The sequence below is a fragment of the Empidonax traillii genome, unplaced genomic scaffold, assembly GCF_003031625.1.
Source record: "Empidonax traillii isolate 1590-97213 ecotype Southwest subspecies unplaced genomic scaffold, ASM303162v1 scaffold407:size753175, whole genome shotgun sequence".
NCBI lineage: Eukaryota > Metazoa > Chordata > Aves > Passeriformes > Tyrannidae > Empidonax > Empidonax traillii.
The window spans coordinates 346,510-369,161 of NW_020955600.1; the positions used below are offsets into that span (position 1 = coordinate 346,510).

General features: G+C 50.5%; 1 protein-coding gene across 12 annotated transcripts in view; it reads left to right on the top strand.

The window, feature by feature from the left end:
* ARHGEF9 (Cdc42 guanine nucleotide exchange factor 9) overlaps positions 1 to 22,652 on the top strand; it is a 207,593-nt gene that overhangs the window by 164,858 nt on the left and 20,083 nt on the right. For all 12 annotated transcript variants that reach the window (XM_027893816.1, XM_027893818.1, XM_027893820.1 and 9 more), the window contains 3 exons: positions 1,189 to 1,421; positions 5,141 to 5,270; positions 13,481 to 13,612. In XM_027893816.1, coding sequence (XP_027749617.1) covers positions 1,189 to 1,421; positions 5,141 to 5,270; positions 13,481 to 13,612 — 495 coding nt within the window. The remainder of the gene's footprint in view (positions 1 to 1,188; positions 1,422 to 5,140; positions 5,271 to 13,480; positions 13,613 to 22,652) is intronic.

Genomic DNA, 22,652 nt, shown 5'->3' on the forward strand with positions numbered 1-22,652 from the left:
TTATTCCTCATTTGCTTCAGGAAGGGAGAGCTATCAGTGAATGGCTCAATCGGGGGGCTGGGAAGGACACCAGGCCTCCCTTGTTCCCAGAAGGGCAGGTTATTTGGGACCTCAGGGACTGAGAAATAAGAATTGCTGGGCAAGTGTGTTTTTACAAAAGAAAGTCTGTCCTTCTGTAGTTTGTAAGGCATTGGCCACAACCCGATGGAGCATCTCGGGATGGTCTACAACACCTGGGCTTTAGCTGGGCTGTCTCAACTGCACTTTACTTTGGAATGCTGGGCAGTCAGGTTATGTCCATCTCTGTTCCAGTGAAATTTTTCTGTGAACTTTCATTGCCTTGTCTGTGTGGCCCAGATGAATCAAGCCTGAGTTAAGGGTGAGGGCAGGTCTGTGGTCAGTGACGGCAGAAAAAGGAAATTCCAACAAAATTGGCACCAAAAGACTTATTAGACCAGTGCAAAAGGTGGAAGGGGGCACGTGTGAGTGGGTTTTTTCTTGGTTTTTCCATTCTTTGGTGCTTTCTGGCTCTCTGGCTCCGGGGAAATCCCCACAGTGGTTGGTGCCTCGGGGTCCCTGTTGGTAAAGAGAATTTCATTCATACCCAGCTCCTAAACTCTTGCCAGATGCTTTGTGATCTTTCAGGAAAAGAGCTCTAGAAAGGTTGTCGTCTTGTCTTAGCAAAATCTAGAGACCTTTACCTTTTCTGGTGAAAATACCATGGCACAATTTGAAACTGAGAACATCCACAAGGTTCCCAGTAACACACCTGCACCTGCAGGATCTCAGCCATGTGTGCAGGGCCCTCTCTGCCCCCTTCTCCCCCAGAGCAATCAGCACCCCCTCCAAACAGGAAGAGTACTCTGGGATCTGTCCTTCCTCCTGTGTAGGGTGTGCTTTCTTAGAACCCCAGACTGGTTTGGGTTGGAAGGGACCTTAAAGCCCACCCAGTGCCACCCCTGCCACAGGCAGGGACACCTTCCACCAGCCCAGGTTGCTCCAACCTGGCCTTGGACACTTCCAGGGCTGGGGCAGCCACAGCTTCTCTGGGCACCCTGTGCCAGGGCCTGCCCCCCCTGAGAGGGAAGGATTTCTCCCCAGTCTCCCGTCTCCCCCTGCCCTTCTCTGGCTGGGATGTGTTGTTGGCCAGCTGGGTCACCTGCCTGACGTGTCCCTGTTCCTCCACAGCAAGATGGATTCTGGATCTATTCCGAGTACTGTAACAACCACCTGGATGCGTGCATGGAGCTCTCCAAGCTGATGAAGGACAGCAGGTACCAGCACTTCTTCGAGGCGTGCCGCCTGCTCCAGCAGATGATCGACATCGCCATCGACGGCTTCCTGCTCACACCGGTGCAGAAGATCTGCAAGTACCCCCTGCAGCTGGCAGAGCTGCTCAAGTACACGGCCCAGGAGCACAGGTAACACCAGCCCAGGGCACGGGGGGGCTGCCAGGGCTCCTTTCCACACACAGGGCTCAGGGTTTGCTGCCCAGCTCCTCTCTCGGTGACATCCTTTGTAAATGGAAGCAGGGCAAAGGTTCAGCAGACAGTTAAAGCTTCTCAAAGCACCAATTCTCGATGGAGCGAGACTCATCCCTGTTATAATCAGACATGTGAACTAATTACCCTTGGATGTACTTTTCTGATGCTACCAGTTACACTGGAAAAATTACCTAATTAGCATTCAGTGGTCTGAAAGGCTCATTCCCTTCTCCAAAGGAGGACCTTGGCACACAGCAAGGGGAGGGCCAGGATCTGCAACTCCAGCCTGAACATGCTCCGATTTGGGCAGAACTCAAAATCTGCTCTGCTTTTCAACCTGATCCCATCTCTCATTTTGCCCTGGGCCTTGGGCTCAGAGGAGCACCTGCAGTTTGATTACTTCCCAAAATTTCCAGGATCTCTTTTGCTGCTGCTGAGGGCAGTCAGCCTGACTCCCTGACAACCTAAATCAGGAATGGGAGCTGTGTTATCATTTGTGACTTACTGCTGTAAAAATAAGGTGAAAGAAGAATCAGGCCCTCTAAGACTAGATTTGCTCCCACCTTGCCAATCTTCTTTCTTTTTCCAAAACCCATTTAAAAGTAGGTGCTTCTGAGAACAAAAAAGATCACAGATGTTTCAGAAACACTTCTTTGTTTTTCCCCAAACCCATCTCTAGAAGAGCAGAGATGTGATAGGAGCAGAGATGTATTGATTTGCACCCATGAGTTTGAATGCTTCAGGCTCGCTGAATGCCCTAAGCCACCAATTTGGTCACACCTTTGGCTCCAGATACAATTCCTGGTTTTCCCTCCGTAACAAGACCAAACCAAACTTGGAGTGGAGTCGTGGGAGCCTTAGGGTATCAGGAAGCAGCTCTGGGATCCCAGAGGTTGGGGGTTTTTTCCTCAGCAGCCATGTGATGACCCACAACACTGGTGGGAGCTCAGAAGTGGCCTCACAACAGGAGGGCAGGAGCAGCCTCAGAGAGGGGAGCTCTGTGTTTAAATTATGTGGTGACCATACCAAAGGGGATGTGGACAGTGGGATTACACAAGGGTTGGATTATTTGGGGAGTGCATTCCTGTTCCCTTGGGGACGTTTTAAATTGACCATGATGTTAAGTAATCACATACAGTCACATTCTGAGGAGACTTGGGGCTCCCCCATGGTTCAGCAGCAGTCAGTTGATTCAGACTGAGAGCTCTGTTTCACTGGATTGTGTCCATGACAGGACACAGCCATGGACATTTCATTTCTTGTTTCTCCATGTTTTGACAAGTGAAAGCAGGGTGATGTTCACTCACCCTGGTTAGAAGGAGTAACCCCTCCCAAAGCTATAACACAGCACGGGTATGAATCCCAGACTGCACAGAGCCCTGTGCTGTATCCCTGCCCTGGAGGAAGGCAAAACTCAGAGAGGTCCAGGATTCCCAGGGAGCTTCACCTAACAGAGGGACATGAAGTCTCTTTCTTTTTTTTTCATCCCTCTCACTAACACTGTGCCTGCAGAGCTGTGGATCTTGCCTGCACCAGCTCAGGACAGTAGCACCTAAACCTGACCACTGTCCCCCGAGTTTGCACATGGTGTCTGGCAAGAATCTAGACTTGCATTCTGATTGAGCACTGGATCTGATTGAGCACTGGAAAGTGGTCACTGCAGCCCCAATAGAATTGACAAACCATTTATTTACCTTCATTTCATAGTTAACAATATCCTATTATTACTTCACTGGCCAAATGCTTTGCTTCTGTTATTTTTTCTTTTAAGTTTTTGCCAGCTCTGCCACAGACATGGGCTGGGAGCCCAAAAAGTTCAGTCCTCACTCTTTCTTCATTACAGCGTGAAAGAAAAACATGCATGGGGTTTTCCCATTGGAATTAGGGAATTAGCATTCCCAAGATAAACCCAGCTTGGCTGGCACCGGCCCACTCCATGTGGAGGCAGGACCGGGGTGCTCAGAGCCTGGCTCCCTTCAATTGATTCTTGTTTTGAGACTGGTTCATTTGAATTTTTCACAAAGCCACATCTGTTCACCTCTTAAAGATTTACTCCAGTTTAATATGAATTAAATATATGAAGGTCCTAAGTGCAGCTTGCTGGTGTCCTGAGCATTCCCACTGAAAACTGAGCTGGAGTTAAAGAGTGTAGGAACATGTTCTGTGAGGAGACTCTGCTAAGGAGTGCACTGTCATTACCCTCCCTTCCTTGTGTGGGCATAATTGCTAGGAGATTATGAGTGAGTGTCTGTAAACCCTGCACCTCTGCCTGCCTCTGCACATCCTTTGTGGCCATAGTGACTTCCCTGTTTCCCTGCAAGAGCTCGTGGATGTTTTGTGGATCGCCCTGGCCCGGCTTTGTTCCTCCCGTGCACACAGACGGCCCCACAGAGGGAGGCACAAGGAGTTCATTGTGTGTCATCACCACTTCCAGCCCTGGAATTGTCCAAGGCCAGGTTGGACAGGGCTTGGAGCAACCTGGTCTACAGGAAGGTGTCCCTGCCCAGGGCAGGGTGTGGAATGGGATGGGCTTTAAGGTCCCCTCCAAGCCAAACCATCCTGGGATTCTGTGATGGATATGTCAGGCAGCCATCCTCTGTCCTCCTTTGCTGAAGGACCAGTCCTGCTGTTCTGGAATTTGTGGGATTTTTGGTTTAACCTCAGCTAGAATTTTGACATAAGAACTGAAGAGAAATTAAAAACTCATCCCAAGTTTTCATCCAAGCAAAATAGCAGGTAATCTTCTATTGTATATCACAGTGAGATTGTTTCTTAATATTTATCCTGTTGGGATCACATGGAGAAGGCATCTAATTCCCAGCATTCACCCCCATTTTAGCTGTCACCAGTGCAATCCTTAGCAATAATCAATAAAGCCATTCCCCCTGCAGCTGCCCAAGCTGGCAGTTTTTCTCATTAGTCAGCAATCAATAGCAGCCCTTAAGTTAATAATACATTATGGTGGCATTGTGGCAGCTGGCCTTGCCCGTCTTCCCAATTGAAATGAACATTACAGCTCCTTGGAATGGAAAAGGAGGCACAGGGCAGAAATCAATAGCATTGATTTCAGCCTCACTTTTTGAAAAGACTGATCATCGTCCTCGCTGGCCCTGGCAGGAGCCTCTCTCACTCCGTGCTGCTGCATTCACAGGCCCATATGGGGAGAAAGAAAGATTTTGCCTTGATTTGCTCACCTGAAATCTGCAGTAAGAGTGAATTCCATGGGATAAGTGCTCTGGGGCACTCTTGGAGCCACTTTATGGCCTGGGAGGTGCTTGGTTCATTGTCCAAATGAAAAATATTTTCTGGTGTTCGTTTTAAAAATGGAAAAATCCAGGCCCGAAGGCCCAGGCTGTAGAAATGTTCAGGCTGTCTTTTAGGATGCCCTTTAGCTGAGCTGTTGGGTTGGTAGAGGCCAGGCTGTGCTCACTGCACCCATGGAAGCAGCTGAGGAGCTGGGCTGGCTCCCAGGTCCAGTTCCAGCTCAGCTGCTCCCTTGTGATGCTCCAGTCATGGCCGATGGAAAACCCCGGTGTCGTAGCGCTGAGAGGCAAACCCTTCCCTGTTTCCCTGTGAGGGGTGGTGGGATTGGGCTGCTGCTGGGGTTGATGGACTCCTGTGCACGTGTCACGGCCTCTGGTGTGTGTTCTCCACAGTGACTACAGGTACGTGGCCGCTGCCCTCGCCGTCATGAGGAACGTGACTCTGCAGATCAACGAGCGGAAGCGGAGGCTGGAGAACATCGACAAGATCGCTCAGTGGCAGGCCTCTGTCCTGGACTGGGAGGTACAGTGACGTGGTGCTGGGAACCTGGGAAAAGCCAATTCCAGGCAGTTGTTGCATTATCTAACAGCCTGTAGTTCATATCACACAGCCTGGTCTTGAGATTCCTGGGACAGGGAAGACACATCCACAAACTTCCGAGTGGGACTTAAACATTAATGACACTCTAAAGAAAATCTGGGATCCAGTTCCAGTTTCATCAGTAGAAACCTGGAGTAGCTGTTGTGATTGCAGTGGTGGTAGTAGGTGAGATTTGGATCAAACTGTGTGTGCGTTCTGGCTCTGTGCTGTGTCACAGGGGAGGAAGTCGGGAAAGAGGTGGCAAAGAGCCCTGGAAATTGTGACAGGTTAAGAAAATGGAGAAAATCCTTCTGGTGATTGCCTTATGATTGGAAGCCAAACTGTTAAGCTGGAGTCAGAGATGGTATTTGCATTTTACAAATGACTTTGCACTTAAAGATATTTCCGAAGCAGCCCCGTGTGTAGTGATGGTGTAACTGGGGAGCTGAGAGGCACAGGGAAGGCAGAGTCAGCAGAAGGATTCCTCACCAGCAGGCCTTCAGTCTCTACATTTGTGTCATGTGGTTTTGGATTTTTTTTTTAAAAATACTAAAATTATGTTCTCCTTTTCCTGTTGTCCCTGTTTTTTTTTTTTTTTTTTAAGTCATTGTATGCAAGTAATCTGTAAATAGGGTTTGGAGGCAGACGGAGGGCAAATGTTGCTGTAAATCCTCCCGGTGTTGACAGCGGTCCATGTGTTCAGTGAGCTGGTAGTCAGAGTGATGGAGCAGCCTTTCTTCCTCCTCACAGTTGGGAAGATCTGAAATAACTCCACATTCCAGTCACTGGGATCATACTGTGTAAATTAGTGTATGGGAAGAGGCGTTAATCCTTTAGTTTTATTTCTTTTTCTGGAGAAGATCTGTGAAGGCTGGGGAGAGAGGGAGAGAAATGCAAGTGCTTCACCTTCTGACTGCATGTCCTCCCCAGCTGAATTAGTTTCATTGCTGTAATGAATGTTGGGTTCAGCCCTGGATCTCGTGATAGAACACATAAATGCAGCAGTCAGAGCTGGGTGTGGAGTTAAGGTGGCTGGGAGAGCAGAGAGCGCAGATGATGTGTTTGATTGTTTTACTGTTGTAAACATCTCTCACAGCTCTCACTGACACACATGCTCATTTTGAGAATGAGGAAAACTGCTCTCAAGGAGGCACAGGACCATCAGCTCCATCTTCAGCCTTCAGAGTGTGCCATGGGATGAGCTGATGGGGGTCATTTGTAAGAAATGTGGAGCCCCTCACTGCAAATAAATCTCGATTAAGGGCAGATGAATTCCAAGTCAGTGAATATTCATGTGTGAGTGGAAAGCCAAGGTGACCCCCACATAGGATCTATGGAATAGCAGTTTCTTTTTCTCTTCCATTAGCTCAGCTGATAATTCATTTTTGTTCAGCCATATCCTTGATAATTCATTCCTGCTTAGCAGTACCCATTCTTTATCCCCCTCCTATCCCCAGGAACTTGCCAACTCATTCTTCCAGGCTTTTTTCAACTAGTCCACATTTTGAGCACATTATTGCAGCAACATCCTTCCACTTCTCATAATATAGCAAAGCCTGCAGTTAGTTCTGCTGAGAGATCCTGTGGGAATACAGAGCTGCCCCAGGTCAAAGGAAAACACCCTTTCTGCCTCTTTCATTCTGTCTTTCGGATTAAGAGGAGGCACAGAGTTTTGATGAGAACATGAGAGGATGAGAGCTGGACCCAGCAGAGGATTTCACGGCTTGATTCTTCCCTCTCAAGTCATTGTGAATCATCGGATGCAGCCCCCACTCCCATCTGTCCACGGGATGGCCAGAAGGATGCACAGAAACCCCAAATACCCAGGAGTGAACCGTTGTGCAATGCAGGAAGAGAGTGGGAGAAACCAAAAGTGGTACCAGATGCTTGGATCCAGCCTAGATCTGTGCAGATGCTCTCCTTGGGCACTGCAAACCCACACCCCACCCAGCTGTGGGGCACATCCCCCAGGACTCAGGACACTGGGGCTGGTTCCTTACCCAGTCCATGAGGGAGGGTTCACTCATCCTCTGTGCTTGGCCACTTCAGGGACCTCCTGGTGCGTGTCCCCAGCCTGTGCCAGGCTGTGGGCAATGGGCATCTCCAGCCTGAGGAGACACAACTCCCAGTTGGTCCTTGATGGAGGACCCCGAGCAAGGGAGGGCCCCCTGTCAGCGCTGTGCCCGCTTACCCACGGTGTGAAGTGCTCCCTGAAGCAGGGAGGAGAACCCACAGAACGCTCCCAGCTTGCTGTGGCCCCGTTCCTGCTCTGATCAGTGTCTGCACCCCAAACCAAAACTTGTTGTGCTCTTTCTGCCCCTTGTGGTGTCACACAGAGCAGGCAGTGGAGCATCACCCAGGGTGCACAGCTCAGCCTTCCTGAGACACCTGAAAACAGCACTCAAAGAAAAGCAGGAAAACAAGAAAGCAATCAGGAGAAAAAATTATCAGTTCAGACTTTTTTTCCCCAAAATCCAGCCAGGGCACAAGACAGAGCTAATCCCAAATTCCCACTGCATGTGGCACTTGGTGATTTATTTCAGTGGCTTAAATGTCTCAGCAAGTAGAAATCTTTAATTTGGAGAAATATCTGGTTTTCCTCAATATCTTGAGACTTACGAGGTTGATTATCTTATTTGAAATCGCTTTTTCTTGTCTAAATTTACCCACGTTTTGTGATGAGATGGAAAGAAGTTGTGGGGTTTTTTTTAAAAAAGAAAAAAATCCAAACCAAACAACAAATATTTAGTGAGTGAATATTTGAAATGTTCTTGTGTACAAAGTGCGTATACATGTTTTCTTGCAAGGAGAGGATGTGTTTGGGAATGCATACACATTGCTGATCCTAAAACAAATGGGAGGAGTAGGGACATGTCCAAGCTGATTTAAGCAGAGAGATTTTACTGAGTGCCATGGAGTTGTGTCTCTGTGTTTCAGGAATTCCTTTTATCACTCAAGACTTTTTGCATGTTCCTGAGAAAGGGAATTTCAGGATGAGCATTTGGAAACTGCAGATATCCTTGAGTTAACCAAGGGCAGAGGTTTTCCACAAAAAATCATGCAAGCAGGATCTGATGGTTTAAATTGCCATTGGGATCAGGAAAGGGCGGCCTGATGTGAGGGGCAGCTGATAAGCTTTGGCAGCCAAGACATGAAGTCTTAAGGAATTATTGGCAGCTTTGGCAGCTTTAGACAAGTAATGACTGAGCAAAATCTTAAGGGAAGATTCCGATCTCACTGACTGCTGTAAATTAGAAATAATCCCAATCACTTTGAAATGTGTTCCTGTAAAATTTGTGGGAACGTGGGCTTGACCAAAAAGCTCGGCTTGGTCTGTTGCCACGGATGACTCACTTCTTTATTTTGTAACCTGAATTTCCCAGTATATAAACAGACCCAGAGAGGTGCTGCCCCTGCCTACACCAACCCTGCCATGCCTTTTGTGCTTTGAGCTGTCAGTGGTGCAGAATGTGGGGCTTCCACCACCTCCTGCCGAGCCCTTTTGCTGCCTGAGAGCTCTCGGTGTTATGAAGTGTTTCCTGATGCTCAGAGTCATCCCCTGGCTCGTGGTTAAACACCCTCAGATCAAAACAGGGACAGTGACAGGCAGTGAGGCAAAGCAGCACTCAGAGGTGCTGGAGCAGGTTCAAACAGGGCCCCTCCTGGGCAGCCTTTGCTGCTCAGCCCCATCTGCTGCTCCCACCCTGCGAGAGCCGCACGTCTCCAGGGTTAGTGGGCAATAGCTGGAGAGATGCACACACAGCAGCATTAGAAAGACACTTCCACAAAGCCCAGCATCGTGTCCAAGTCCTTGCCAGTCCTGGTTTGGGCAGGGCTGTATTTACACCACACAGCTGAGGCAGTGGTACAGCCCTGCCTCGCTTCCTCTCTTCTCCTGTGCTGTGGCAGGAGCGTGTTCACCTCTCTGGTGCCCTCCCTGTGGATCCTGGGAGCCTGTGGAGCCGTGGGGACCCGTGTGCCACCATGCCCAGCTCCTTCAGGCTCTGCTGCCGGGCAGGATTTGCCATTTCCATTGGCATGACCTACCAGAACCTCAGAGGCAGCTGCACCCTCACCGAGTGCCTTGTGTGGATGGTGTGGAGGTGGAAAGTAGGTCTGTGCTTCAGCACACCTCAGGACTGCTCAGTGTCCTGCCTTTTCACACAGCTCTTCAACCACACCAAACCAAAATGAAGCAGCAGTCCTGCAGCAGTCCCTGCCCTCATGGCAGCTTCCAGAAACCCTTTCCTCCCTTTCAGTCCAGGTTTTTCTCAGAGTGGGGGTATGATATGGCTCCCATTCCCTGTCAGGGGACTGGGAGGTCCCTGAGCCACTGGCAGGATGTTTGGCACAGGACAGAGCCTTGCTGATGAGCCTGGATTGGTTTTAACTTGCTATTCAAACAAATTACTTTATGTAGCTCTCTGGGTATTTCTACCAAAGATTCCCATGGGTTGCCACTATGGCAGGTTTCAAGAGTATCAAATTTACATGAAGGGAAAAATATATATAATTGAGACATGTAATGAGTGCTGTCCTTTTAAATGTCTTCCCATTCTTGTTATTTACGGGTCCTTTAAATCAAGAGTTGCTGCCCTTAATTATGTAATCCATAACCGTTGGCCTCAGCCTAATATTATGTTAGTGAATCCAAGAGTGACATGAGAGAAAGCTGCATGTAACCAGCGTGCTGCTTGGAAAGCAGGGACAGCCTGACGAGAAATCCTCCTGGGAGAAAAATCATGTCAGGGACTGAAATACAGCCTTCTTTTTAATTCTTCTTTTTTTTTCCCCCTCAGCAACAGAAGGTATCAAAACTGAGCCTGTTGAAAAGGACAACATCTCGCTCATGTTCCTTTTTCTGATCTCTGAGTAGCCCCGGGTGCTAATCAGCCTGTCAGTCTCTAATTGCAGAACAGCAGTGTCAGGCAGGAGAGAGCCCTGCTCATCAACTGGGAGCTGGGCAAGGGCACAGAATCTCCTCACAGTGCCCAGCAATGACAGCACAGGGGCCGTGGCAGGGTGGGCTTGGGCACTGGGGGTGGGTCTGGTGGGCTCATGAGCATTCCTGAGCATTCCCAAGCCCAGGGAAGTGTCTGCTCAGGGCTGGCTCGTGAGAGGTGGAACAGCTCCCTTCCTCGATGTGTGGGTGCTCCCCACACCCTTTGTTCCACCACACTGTTCAAACCCCTCTGGTCCCTGCCAGTTGCTCCTTGCAGAGCGTGGTGGTCGCTCCAGCACAACTGGGGGGCTGGGGATCCACGTCTCTCTGAGGCAGCAGCAGCAGAGCTGACCCTGTGCTGTCAGTCAGGAGTAGCCCTGGGACTGTGTGTGTCACTGCAGGCTCGAGGGAGCATGAAACACTCATCCAACCCAGATCTGGGTGACCTTCTGCTCCCATTACTGCTCACGAAGGAGCTCTGCTGTGACTGCATGAAGAAGAGAGGAGTCAGCTTTCTGTCGGCTGCCCTTTGGATGCAGCGGGATGTGCAGGGAGGATGTGTCAGGATGTGCACTGAAAACCCTTGGTGCAGCTGGGGAGAGCTGAGGGTTTTGTTAAAGGCTTATGGGACAGAACTCAGGTTGGACAAGGCCTCAGGAGGTCAGCCAGTCTCCTCTTGGCCATTCTGCTGCTGTGCTCTGCTGAAGTCAGGAGAAATCTGCCTCTTCAGTGGAACTAAAAGTTCAACCTCTTCCTTTTTTAGCAGGGTTTCTCTTAATTTACATGAGGATATAAATGATCCAGCCTCTCTAGGAGTTAGGAAAAAATTGAAAAGAAAAAGGAAATTTTTTCCTAGTTTTGTACAGAACTGGGGGGATCCAGGCCTGGGACTGGGAGAGTCATTTGGGAAAGCCTGCCTGGATTCAGGCCCATGGATCGAGGCATGCTGGGGGAGCCACAGTGGCAGTGGAGCTGAAAAACCATCATGCCCCTTCTTGCTGCCATCCTGCAGCTGACCCCTGAGCTCCCAGAAGGGACACCCCACCTACAGGAGACAGTTGATGCTGTTCAGATGTGTTTGACTGTCAGGAAAAGAACAGCCTTTCAAGGTTCTCTGGTTCTGCTGGAGGCTCTGGCTGGTGAACTGGCACAGCAGCCGAGGCTGGAGGAGCAGGCAGGGCTCTGGACATGCTGCTCATGGCCAGCCATGTGCTAGTCCCACAATATTTGCAGTATGTGTTTTCCAATTTGCTAACCCAGCATGGGAAATCAGCTATTTCTAGCCTATAGACTGTATATATAAATTGTTTTCCCAACATAAGAAATGCAATACAAATCCCATCATTTCGGATCTGAATGTTTTTGGGTTATGTTGCTTGCAGGGACTACACAGTTTGGATTCAGCTAATCAAGTAGAAGTGCTTACAGAGTCCTCTGCGTGTCCTCAGGCTTCAGTTGCTACCACAGGAGTAAAAGACAAAAACTGGCTTTCTATTTTTAGCAGCCAGCCTCTCCTAAGCTCGCCCCTTCTCCTAAAGCTCCCATCCCTAGGCTTGTGGGAATCTTCTTCATAGAAGCTCATGTTCAGCCAGGAAAGCCCATCATTTCTAGAGCCAGTGTGTTTTCTTCAGAGGCTTCTTGTTCGAGGGCTTGTGCCCCCCTGAGCTGTGGCAGCAGCACTCGGGTGCCCGGGTTCTGGGCAGGAGGTGCCCCAGCTGGACCCTGTCACCCCCCTGCTGAGACACCGTGTGGAGCACGGCCCATCCCTCCGGGGACTGACCCTCTGTGTCCCTGGAAGTTATCCCTCATTAGCCCTTGGGATAGCACAGCCAGAGAAGAGGCTGAGAGGAGGATAAACCCCTGGCCAGGTCTGTGCTGCAGGGTGGTGATGCAGTGACTTAATGGAGTTGCTGTTGTCACAGGGCCCAGGGACACAGGCGGTCGCTTCCAATCAATGCTGAGAGGTTAATTACACATTTACCTGAACAGCAGTCTGAAATCCTCACCGAGGAGGAGGAGTGGGGGTGACTCCTGGCTGCTTTGGCACCTGCAGCTGTGAGCAGCACCAGAAGCGTGTGTCTATCTGGAACCCCCCCATAGCTGGCTGAACCTTTACAAGCTGTTTGCTGAGGTTTGGGGGTGGTCTTGTCCCAGAAATCGGTTCCAGTTTGGTGTCAAATCCAGAACTGCAGTAGTTTAGGAGCAAAAAAAAAAAAGCTCTTTTACCGTCTCCTGAATCCTGCTCCTTACCTTTCAGCTGGAGTCATCCCGCTTCCTTCTGCGGTGTTCCACTGAGATGCCCACAGGGCAGGTGGTGGTGAATTCACCCATTTTTAATAAATAGATTTTAATTAACTTTTTAAAAAGTCCAGCTCATTCCAATTAGTGGAGGGTGACTGCATTTGTTCTCTCAGAGAGTGGGAGAGAGAGCTCTGTGTTTTCAAGACCATCTGCTCATGAATCCTTAAAAAAAAACTGGAGAGGAAAACAAGCGTTAGCCGGAGGCAGGGAAGGGTGAGGGCACTCCAGCAGCCAGCCAGGGAGGCCTGGCCAGCTGGGAGGGCCCGAGGCTGCCAGAGGAGCTGGGGTGGTCCTGACAGGTTTTTGGAGATGGGGAGCTCTAATGAGCTATGGGAGAAAGGACTGTCATTGCCTGGATGAGTGGGAAGAGAAGCAACACTCCAGAGGGGTGAGTTCTGGCAGCCTCATGGGTGGGGAACTGATATCCCAGTTTGACGGCTTTGAGATTTGAGATGGCTGGCCTGAGATTTCAGGACAAAAAAGGCTTTGGGATGCTTGTTTTAAAGGGAGGAGGTGCAGGGGATTGGTTACCCCGAATACAAAGTGCTGTTCTGGGCAGCAGGAAGGGGCTTTGCTTGCCAGATGCCACCAGCACCTGCAGCGAGATCAGGGTCTGGGGGTACCTGGAGAGGGCAGTGGGGCAGTGTCTGGAGCAGCTCATTCCCTGCTGGAATGTGAACTGCAGTGACTGTGCTTTGAGTGTCCACACTCACTTCATTTATTCTCCTTCCTTCAGAGTTATCCCCTAACCCCTATTTCTGGTCCAAAGTCAGATGGGCTGGCTTTGGGAGCTGCAGAAGGGCCAAAATCTTACTTAGTTATTGCTTCTCCCCATCCTGCAAAGAGAGATATGTCCACTGCCCTGGCTGGGAGCAGTGGCTCACTCGGCCTCGTTCTCTGTGCCCTCCAGGGAGATGATATCTTGGACCGCAGCTCGGAGCTGATCTACACGGGGGAGATGTCCTGGATTTACCAGCCTTATGGACGGAACCAGCAGCGAGTTTTCTTTCTCTTTGATCACCAGATGGTTCTCTGCAAGAAGGTAAGGACATGGCTAAGGGCATGCTGCAGACAGGCTTGCCAGTCCAAAGTGGTTTTTAGGGCAAGGTGGCTCTTTGCTGCATGTGCAGAAGAGGATGTGGATAGCACTGAGGAGGGGCAATCCACATGCTCAGAATACTGATTTATGGGATGGTGAGCATACTGGGATAGAGGGATTTTTATGCTCATAGCAAATCCAGCCTTCACTTGTTCACTTCATGCCTTTTTCTCATGTGCCCCTGTTTTGGCTCGTTGCCTCACTTCTCCTTTTAGGTTTTGGCTGCAGCACATGATCTGGGATTAGATAGCCCTGGAATTCCTGCAGAACTACAGAGCCTGGCACTTGGGCCGACAGCTCAGTTGCTGCATTGAGACGATGATCAGCAGCTCAGTCTGTGCAGGGTGTCTGTGCTGGCACTTGGGCAGAGGCATTTTAAGCCTCATCCTCATGTCTCTGCTGGGCTGGGTTTCACAGGGCACCTCTGCCACGAAACCCATCAAGAAGGTCGGGATGCAGTGCAGGATGCTGGTGCTGATGTGCTGCAGTGTTAATAGCAGCAGGTGAACTGTGTTTCAGAGCAGCTCTGTTCAGCAGCAGCACAGTATCCACTAAGGTGATCCCAGCTCATTGCCCTCCCAGCTGTGCCACACGAAGGGACAGAGCACATCAGTCCTGTGTGTGACACCGTGGGATTCAGTGACATTCAGTGCAGCCACACAGAGAACTGTGCAGGGGGAGTCCCCAGGTCTGGCTTCAGTGGGACATGTAGAGCTGTGCTCCTGTCACAGCCTCAGGGCTCAGGACAGGCTGAGCAGCCCCTCTCGGTGTGCCAGCCCTCCAAGGAGGGCCCTGGCACCGCAGGAAGCGGCGAGGGAGGAGGCGTGGGAGGCTCCTGACTCACCGCAGCATCACTGCCCGCTCGGCGGCCTGTGCAGTGCAGTGGGTGGCACTTTCTTCTCCTGAGTCATGGTTGACTGAAATTGTGCCTTCTGGAATGCATGTGCTTGTTTTTCCCCTCCTCGTTGCTGTGCCTTTTACTCCTGGCCTGGCTCTGCACAAAAATAACCACAGAGCAGCAGTAACCGGGTCCGACGGTCAGAGCTGGCACGGTGAGTCTGGAGGTGCACAGCTGGTTTCAGTTTTAATCTTGACCTCCCACACTTTGATTGTGACCTGAATTTCCAATTCACAAGGCAGCATCCAGCTTGGCTTGCACTGGGTCTGGTCCAGAGAGGTACAGAGTGCTCCTGGAACTCCGGGAAAACCGTGGCTGGGATTTCCGTGGTCATCAGCATGAGTGGAGAGCGTTCAGCAATTCACAGTGGGCTGTGGGGGCCTGGCAGGCTCCATCAGTATGAAAACAGCACTAGTGGGACACTGCCCTCCCTCTTTCATCATGCAGAAGGCCCTTTGGGGGAGTGGTGCTGCGTGAGATGCTGCACAGGGAAACACCCGGCAGATTGGAACGTGGGGCCGGGGCCTGCCTGGCAGAGAGACCGTGTGGGTGTTGGGGCAGGAGGGGAGATGAGGTTACAGCTGGACTCTCCCATGATCATGCCTTGCTTTAACTTTATTGGGAATGATCGTCCCAGTATGGAATTCAGAGGAGCGTTAGCTCACATTTTGGGATCCTGAATCCCACATAAAATAAATCGGAATGATTTATAGCCTATGCTGCCTTGACCCTCGCGTCAGGCTGTGCTGCACAGATCCCAGCAGGCAGGATCAGCTCTGCTTTAGAGCCAGAGCACCGTGTCTTGGGGCTTTCTTAGTGAGGCACCATTTACCTCATGGTGTGGGAAGTTGGAGCCAGCCTGTTTCAAACCCCCTGCTTTGAAATTATCCTCTGAGGGAGATGAAATATGACCCACATCCCCCAGAGCAGCTTTGGTACCGCTTATGATGGCCCATCTCAGTGAATCTTCCTCTTCAGAAGATTTTCTGCATTTGTGGGTTTTCTTCAGATATAATAAATCAGTAGGTATGATACATCCTTCACCATGATACAATCTATATGAGAATACTTATTTTTTTTAATTATAGTGGTTGAATTTTATCTCTTTATCAGTCAAAAGAGATTTTTAATAGAAACAAGGAACTAAAACTGATTCCTTATTTAAATATGCCACAGATGCTTCAGTTTGATGAGGGCTTGCTAGATATCCTGAGAGGCTCTAGAAGACGAGCACATATTTCAAACAAGATCCCCCACTCCTCCAGACCTTCATTTCAGTTACCTGCACATCATCCTCACCTCCATTACCTGTGGTCTCCTTGGCAGATGTTTGCAGCTGCAACGGCTCTGTGCTCTTGCATCCCCTGGGAATGCACGTGGATTCCATGGTTGCAGAGGGTGATTCATGAGTTCCTGATGGAAAACAGTTCTGTATCCTAAGCTCTGTGACAGTTTTGGATGTTGGTATTCTCTGTCATTGCCTTTGAAACTCCATTGTCTCCAAACCTTGTTCCACAGTGGGCTCACAGTGCCCAGTCTGGCAGGTTCCTGCTCACAGCTTGTGCAGTGGAAGATGAGGACATTTTATGTGGCAAACCTGGCTGGAATCAGCGTCCCTCCTGTAGGCCAGGGTGAGGTGTTGGTGTTTGCTGATGTACCAGTAGTCTGGGAAGATGGAGTATGAATTCCTGTGCTATCTGGAAGAGAGCCAGTGAAAGTCAGTTTTTCTTTGGCTGCAGAAATTTGAGCAGCATTCTGGTCCCAGCCCTCCAGAGTGCTGGCTGTCAGTCCCAGGAGGACCCACTGTGACCCTCATTGTGTTTGTCCTGCTGCTGGTCCCCTGGGTTTGTGTTGCTGTGCTACTGGATTGCTGCTGCACCCAGGCACAGTGATAAAAAATGCTCTCTGCAGCCAAGGTACCAACTCCTTCTGTGCCCCTTAGTTCAGATGAGTGCTCTCTGCAAAGTGTCATGTCCCCCACCCCCACGGAAGTTTGGGTTTCTTCACGGCAGTTTTGCTGTCAGTGACCAGCAGAGATTGCTCTGGTTCAACCTCTTGGTGTCCTCTGTGTGGCTCCATGGACAAGGCACAGTACACATTCTCAAAAATCATCTTGTTTCTGCCATTCTCCTGCTGCCTTGGGTTTGGTCTAGCAGCAGCTTGCCCGGGAAGGTTTCATCTCCTGTCGTGTGCTCCCAGGATTTACCATGTTTCTGTTTCCCACTGACCCATCCAGCGTTGCCTGTGTCTGAGGGACATGGTCTGTTGGCTGAGGAGGTATTTCTAGCGTCCAGCTACCTGCTTTCAGCAGCAGGTAACATATTTCCAAATAACCCCATCTGCTTTGCTCATGGCCTGCTTTCCAGAGCCTTTGCCATCCATTTCTGCTGTTGTCTGAGAATGTTTCAAGGTTATGGGGCCTTTTTTTTTTTTGTTGGACACCTGGCCAAGGCATTTCTGTGAGGGAGGATAACTCTCATGTGATTCTTTCTGACATTATCACCTGGTTGTTCCCTGCCTGATACACCTGCAAGCCCATCAGCAGTGCCAGCTCAGCCCTCTGACAGCCAGGAGCTCGCTGATCAGCGTTCACTCTGTTTGTTGGTTGTTCCCAAATGTTTCAAGCAAGGCTTCAGCACCTGCCTGGCCCTGGGGACTCCTGGGTGTGCACAGATCCCTGCAGGTTGGGACCACCCCTTGTATCCCCTGCTCTCTGGTCTCATACAGGCGGGTGGCTTGGGCTGAGAGCTGCCGGCGGGAGCAGCTCCTTGAACCTGAACATCCTTGTTGTCTCTCACTGGCTGTGTCCCAGGATTTTCCCAAGGGCTTTTGCAGTGTGAGCTGATCCGAGGGTTTGTCCTTTCTGAGCAGCTGGTGTCGGTTTGTTTGCACGTGAAGGTCCAGGTGTTAGTGTGGTCACTGACGTGCCTGTTGAACTCTCTGACTGTGTCCGTGTGACTGTCAGAAACTGGCCATTAATACAGTTCAGCTGTCAGGACAGGAGTGGTGGCACTGGTGGGGTCCAGTGGCCAAGCTCAGCCCTTTCCCTGGCTGCCTGTGTAACATCCACTGCCTCAGGCAGAATTCCCAAATGCATTTCCATGACACCAGGTCTTCAGAGACCCGGTTGTGAAGACGTGTGATCACCGAGGGCCACATTCAACTGTGCTTGGCAGGTGTTATTTCCGCTAGTGGGGGTATCTTTAAGTCTTTCTTCCAAGCTGGAAACCTGCACTAAGATTTCCAAGGGCTGCATGCAGCCTGCACCGTGCAGGCAGCTCTCACTGCTGCCAAACGTCTTGCAAAGAGACTTGTGTGGGATGATTTTCACAAAACTGTTTCTGAGCTTTACAGATAAATCCCTTTGGTTTAGACTTGGCCATCAGACACAGCACTGGTCACTTCCTGACATCACCACTGGATTATTTCCTGGTGCCAGGAACTGAGGAGTTAAATTAGATGAAATGGCCATGCCAACTATTTCAGGCTTCAATAAACTGAATGCTGAAATACCAGTTTGGATGCCACAGTTGCTGATCCAGAGCCCCTGGGAGAGCTCAGGATTCAGGTTTGCTTTGCAGAGCCAGGTAACTTCCAGCTGTTGGATTCATGTCAGTCTCCCAGTGAATTTCCTGTCCATGTGTCCTGAGCCAGAGGGTGGGACATTGCCGTGTGCCTGAGGCCAAAGCAGTGGCTTCTCCAAAGAGTTTGGATGCCCTAATGCAGAGCTGCCTTTTGGGAAGGCAGGGGGAATAGAGTGGGCAGAAAGCAAGCCCTGGCCTCAGTGTGCCTTGCCATGCGTGTATCATAGGAGAGGAATGCATATTCCAGCATGCTGACCATAATTACCAAGAAATGAAGGCAATCCTTGATGATGGCAGCATAAAAGATGTTGCCTTAAAGGCACAGGGTCCACTTTCCTCATCACCCTGAAGCTGAGAGAGTTTGACACAGAGATGCTTTAGATTTGCAAATCGTGGGACTTAACATCCAGGCCTGTGACACACAGCATTAATTATGGTCACAGCCTGTTCTGCTGGGGATACTCAAGGTGCTCAGCAGAGGAGGATCTTCTTTTTCCTGTTCTGGGTAATAGTTTGAATTCCCCCAACGGGCTCCAGAGTGCTGTGGCATCAGGCTGGGAATGACAGCATGGAGTGTGAAGGGTTAACAGAGTTTCTGCACCAAATTCTGCTTTTCCTTCCCCAATAGTTCTTGATAGGGCTCCATGCTTGGTGTTTTCTGACAGCGCAGAAAGATCAGTGACTGCGTGAAACACATTTAGTTTTCATTTGTGCTTTTTATGTGTCTCTTGTAATCAGGAGGCAATGCAGGCTCCAGCTTGTGGTTTATTGCTATTGCTGTCTTCCCTTGAGCTCCCTGAGCAAAGCAGGTTGGATGAGAAGCAAAATGAGACCAGTTTTAATGGCAGTAGCCAGACAGCCATCCAGAAATAGCTGTGCTACAGCAGATGGAGTAAATAAAATAATCCTGTCAGCCTCCATTGCAGTTCAGGTTTCCATGTGGTAAGATAAAAGAGACATTTCTGAGCCCTTTTAGTGTAAGAAGGTCTAGTTCCCATATCACTTCTGCTGGAAACACTGAAATGATCTCTGCACCAAAACAACAGCCCTGCTTTTATTACAGGCTAACCAGGTCTCACAGGACCAGCCCAAAATCTTGTTTGCAAACACAGAGCAGCCCTGGGACAATTCTTATTACTCTTAAGCGTTTTTTTGACCCACAAGGAGCACTCTTTGACTTCTGCAGCACCTCCCACCCCTTCTCTTTTTCTCCCAGTAACACAGATCTCCCCGAAATGCCGTGTTTTGGGTCAGGCCTGGGCCCAGCCTGCAGCAAGGTGAGCAAATGGGTCAGGCTCAGGAGAGCTGCTGGTTTCTGCAGCTCAGGAGAGACTCAGTGCTGCCCTGGCAGGCAGGGCCTGCTGCTGCTGGACCTGGTGAGATTGCTGGTGATTCTTGGGGCTGCCCTAGGGAGGGCCAGGAGTTGAACCTTGATGATCCTGTGGATCCCTTCCAACTCAGGCTATTTTATGACTCTCTGAGATGGGCACAGAGAACACACTGCCTTGGTCACAGCCCCAGAGCAAAGTGTGAAATGAAGTTTTTAGAGACCAGTGTTCCCCAGCCCAACTGCCAGACCCCTGTGCTCGTTCCCAGATGACCAGTCAGTGCTGTCTGCAGGCAGGAGGTTTTTATGGGTCCTTAGAGCACAGCAGGGAAGTTGGACCCTCCTGTCCCTTGGCCAGCAGAGAGCTGGCCATGAAGGCAAGTCCAGCAATTGATGGGATATAGGTTAGAACCAGTTATGAGACAGTCCTTCAGCTTTCAGACAGGAGCGCTCAGGGGAAGAAAACATTGCTGTGACAGCCCAGGAGCCCCGAGTGCCCTGTGCCCCCTGGGCAGGGCTGTGCAGGTGCCAGCCACGTGCCCTCAGCACGGCTTCACAGGAGGGCTGCACTGACCTGAGCCAGCACCTGCCACTCCTGCTGGTGCTCCAGTGGCTCAGAGGGAGCAGAGGGGGAGGAGTGGGAGCCAGAGGGACCCAGAGGACACAGCTGGAGGAGGGCAAGGGAAGGCTCTAAGTTGTTAGTTGGTAATTCAGTGTTAAAATCCAAAAAGGGCTGAATTTAGAGTCCTTCACAGTCTGTGCTGGATGGCTGGACAGGGATCAGGTGTCCCTCCTCCCATGGTCATGCAGATTTGCAGGATGCTCTGCAATATTCTCTGTGCCTAATTTATTGCTCCCATAATTGCAGTGGATGTAAATTTGGTCCACAGACAAAACCTCCAGAGCTGAAAATCTACCCCTCCTCCTGCTGTGGCTTTTCATCAGCACAATTTGAAGCCCCTGGGAGCAAGCTGGAAAGACCAGAAGAGCCGAGTGACGTGGGTGCAGAAGGGTTTCCCATCCCTTCCTGCTATTAGTTCTTTGGAAAGGCACTCGCCCTCGCCTCGCTGCTTCTCAGCCAAAGTGATCGGGCTCAGGGTGGAACGAGGCATCAAAATGCCACTGATGCTCCACTAAATACATGGAACCAAAATAGCATTTCCACATAAATGCTTTCAGCTCCAGTCCTCCCCCTCTCGGATCCCACACTGCAGCTCCGTGGAGCTGGCGAGGATGAATCAAACGTCTCTTCCCAAACTCAGGAGACAGACAGTGCTGAATAATTTGGCAGGAATCTGCCGACCTCCCCAGCACAGCTGTCCTTGTGCAGGAGGAGTTATGTAAACTGAGAGAGGTTTTGACTCCCCTGGGAGGCTCCTTGGCCTGTCCCAGGAGGTCTGTTGGGGGTGGTGTTGGGGAAGTGGTGTCACATCCCCCTGTTCCTAATGCGGTGCATCCCTCCCCACATTTCAGGCTGTGCTGTGCAGGCCCCCTCTCCCTGCTCCTAAAGGCTGGCTCAGCCCCAGCTGCTGTGTCCAACAGGCTGATACCAGGGCTCACAATCTCTGGCCTCCAAACACTTAGCAGGGCTTAGATTTGTTTTCTGATGTCAAGAATATTTAGGACAAAACCATTCACAAGCATTCATTGAGTCTTGGGGTCTCATTTGGCCCCAGGGGGGCCTGGTTGGGTGATGCACTCAGAGCTCTGGGCCGGTCAATGAGGTCCGTGTGTCGCTGTCCTGTCTCAGCCCACATGAGGGTTAAGTTACACGAACAAATGCTACAGAAAGCTGCCCCCTTGCTCTTCATGAAAAGTAGGCTGGGCTGCTTTCGTCAAAGGGCCTCTTTAAGGTAAGTTAGACTTTAAAAATGTAGGCTCCAAATCTTTTTTTAAAAAGCCAAAGGACGTTGAAAGCCCTTATGACTAAAGATACCCAAAGACATGGCAAAGTGGCAGCGTGCCATGCTCTCATTGCTCACGGCAGGCTGGGCAGAGTGAAGATGGAGAGCAAGCAGGCAGGAAAATCAGGACAAATTTCAGGAGTACATTGAAAAAACCCTGCTCACTCCCTCTGCTCTGCAGGCACTTCCCAGGCCAGCGAGAAATCATCAGAGAGGGGTCTGAGCCCCACACCCCAGTGCAAAAGGCAACTCAGCCTTTTCCAAACTTCTGCCTTTCCCAAATCATGGGTTTGTGTTTGGGTGCAGTTATTATGGACCCTGGCTAAGTCTTTGCCCAGTTTCAGCATCAGCCATTCACTGTTGATCAACTCTTTCAGTGTCAGCTGTTCACCAGGAGGTAGCTCTTGCCGTAGGTGGTGTCTCTCCAGCCTCATCCTCGGATGCCCCTTCTCCCGTGGCCTCTTTGCCTTGCTGGGCTCTGCCAGCTCTGCTCCTGAGGCGTGGATAAGGCTGAGCTGTTCTTACATGGCTCTGAGCTGTTAGAGATCCACCATCAGAGGCTGCCACTGTGTCTCTCACCAATTACTTACAGCTCCCTGTTGCTCTGTACAATAAGCAAATGTCATTATCCCCTGGTAGAACTGGAGAAGGGCTGAGGGAGAAATGTCACTTCCCCCCGAGGCCCCCAGCCAGCCCTGCCAGCCCCAGGGGCTGCACTCACACAGCCTGGCTGATCCTGCCCTCACAGCTCATCTCCTCTCCCCAGGTCGGTTTGAACCTCCTTTCCATTGGAATATGTAGGGGTTGTAACCAGGAGGACCAATAACCTACATATGCAATGAGAACCTTGTCATGGATTATTCTGTGGTTGGCATCTCCTCTCCTGTCAGCTCATGAGGGATCTAATGACTCACGGCTGGAAATGGCTCTCCCTCCATTTGTGTTTCACGGGTGATTTGTTTTACGCACGAGAAGTCGAGTGTGACCCAGCCCTTGAAAAAATGCACCATCCTAAAATCATAGCCCTTGCTTAAGGCCTCCCCATCCACCCTTGCAGGGCACACACCAAGCAGTTAATAGGAGGACTGTGAAAAGCCTGGACATGCTGCACACAGAGCTCCTGGGAACGAGTGGCTGGGACCAGGTCGGGGCCTCACCTGTGCCCTCTGGCAGGGGGGCATTTCCTCCTTATGTGCCCCTTGCTGCTTAAGCCCTTGATTAGCTTTCAGTTCTGATGTCACATCGCACTAGTGACTGCAGGTTGCTCTCC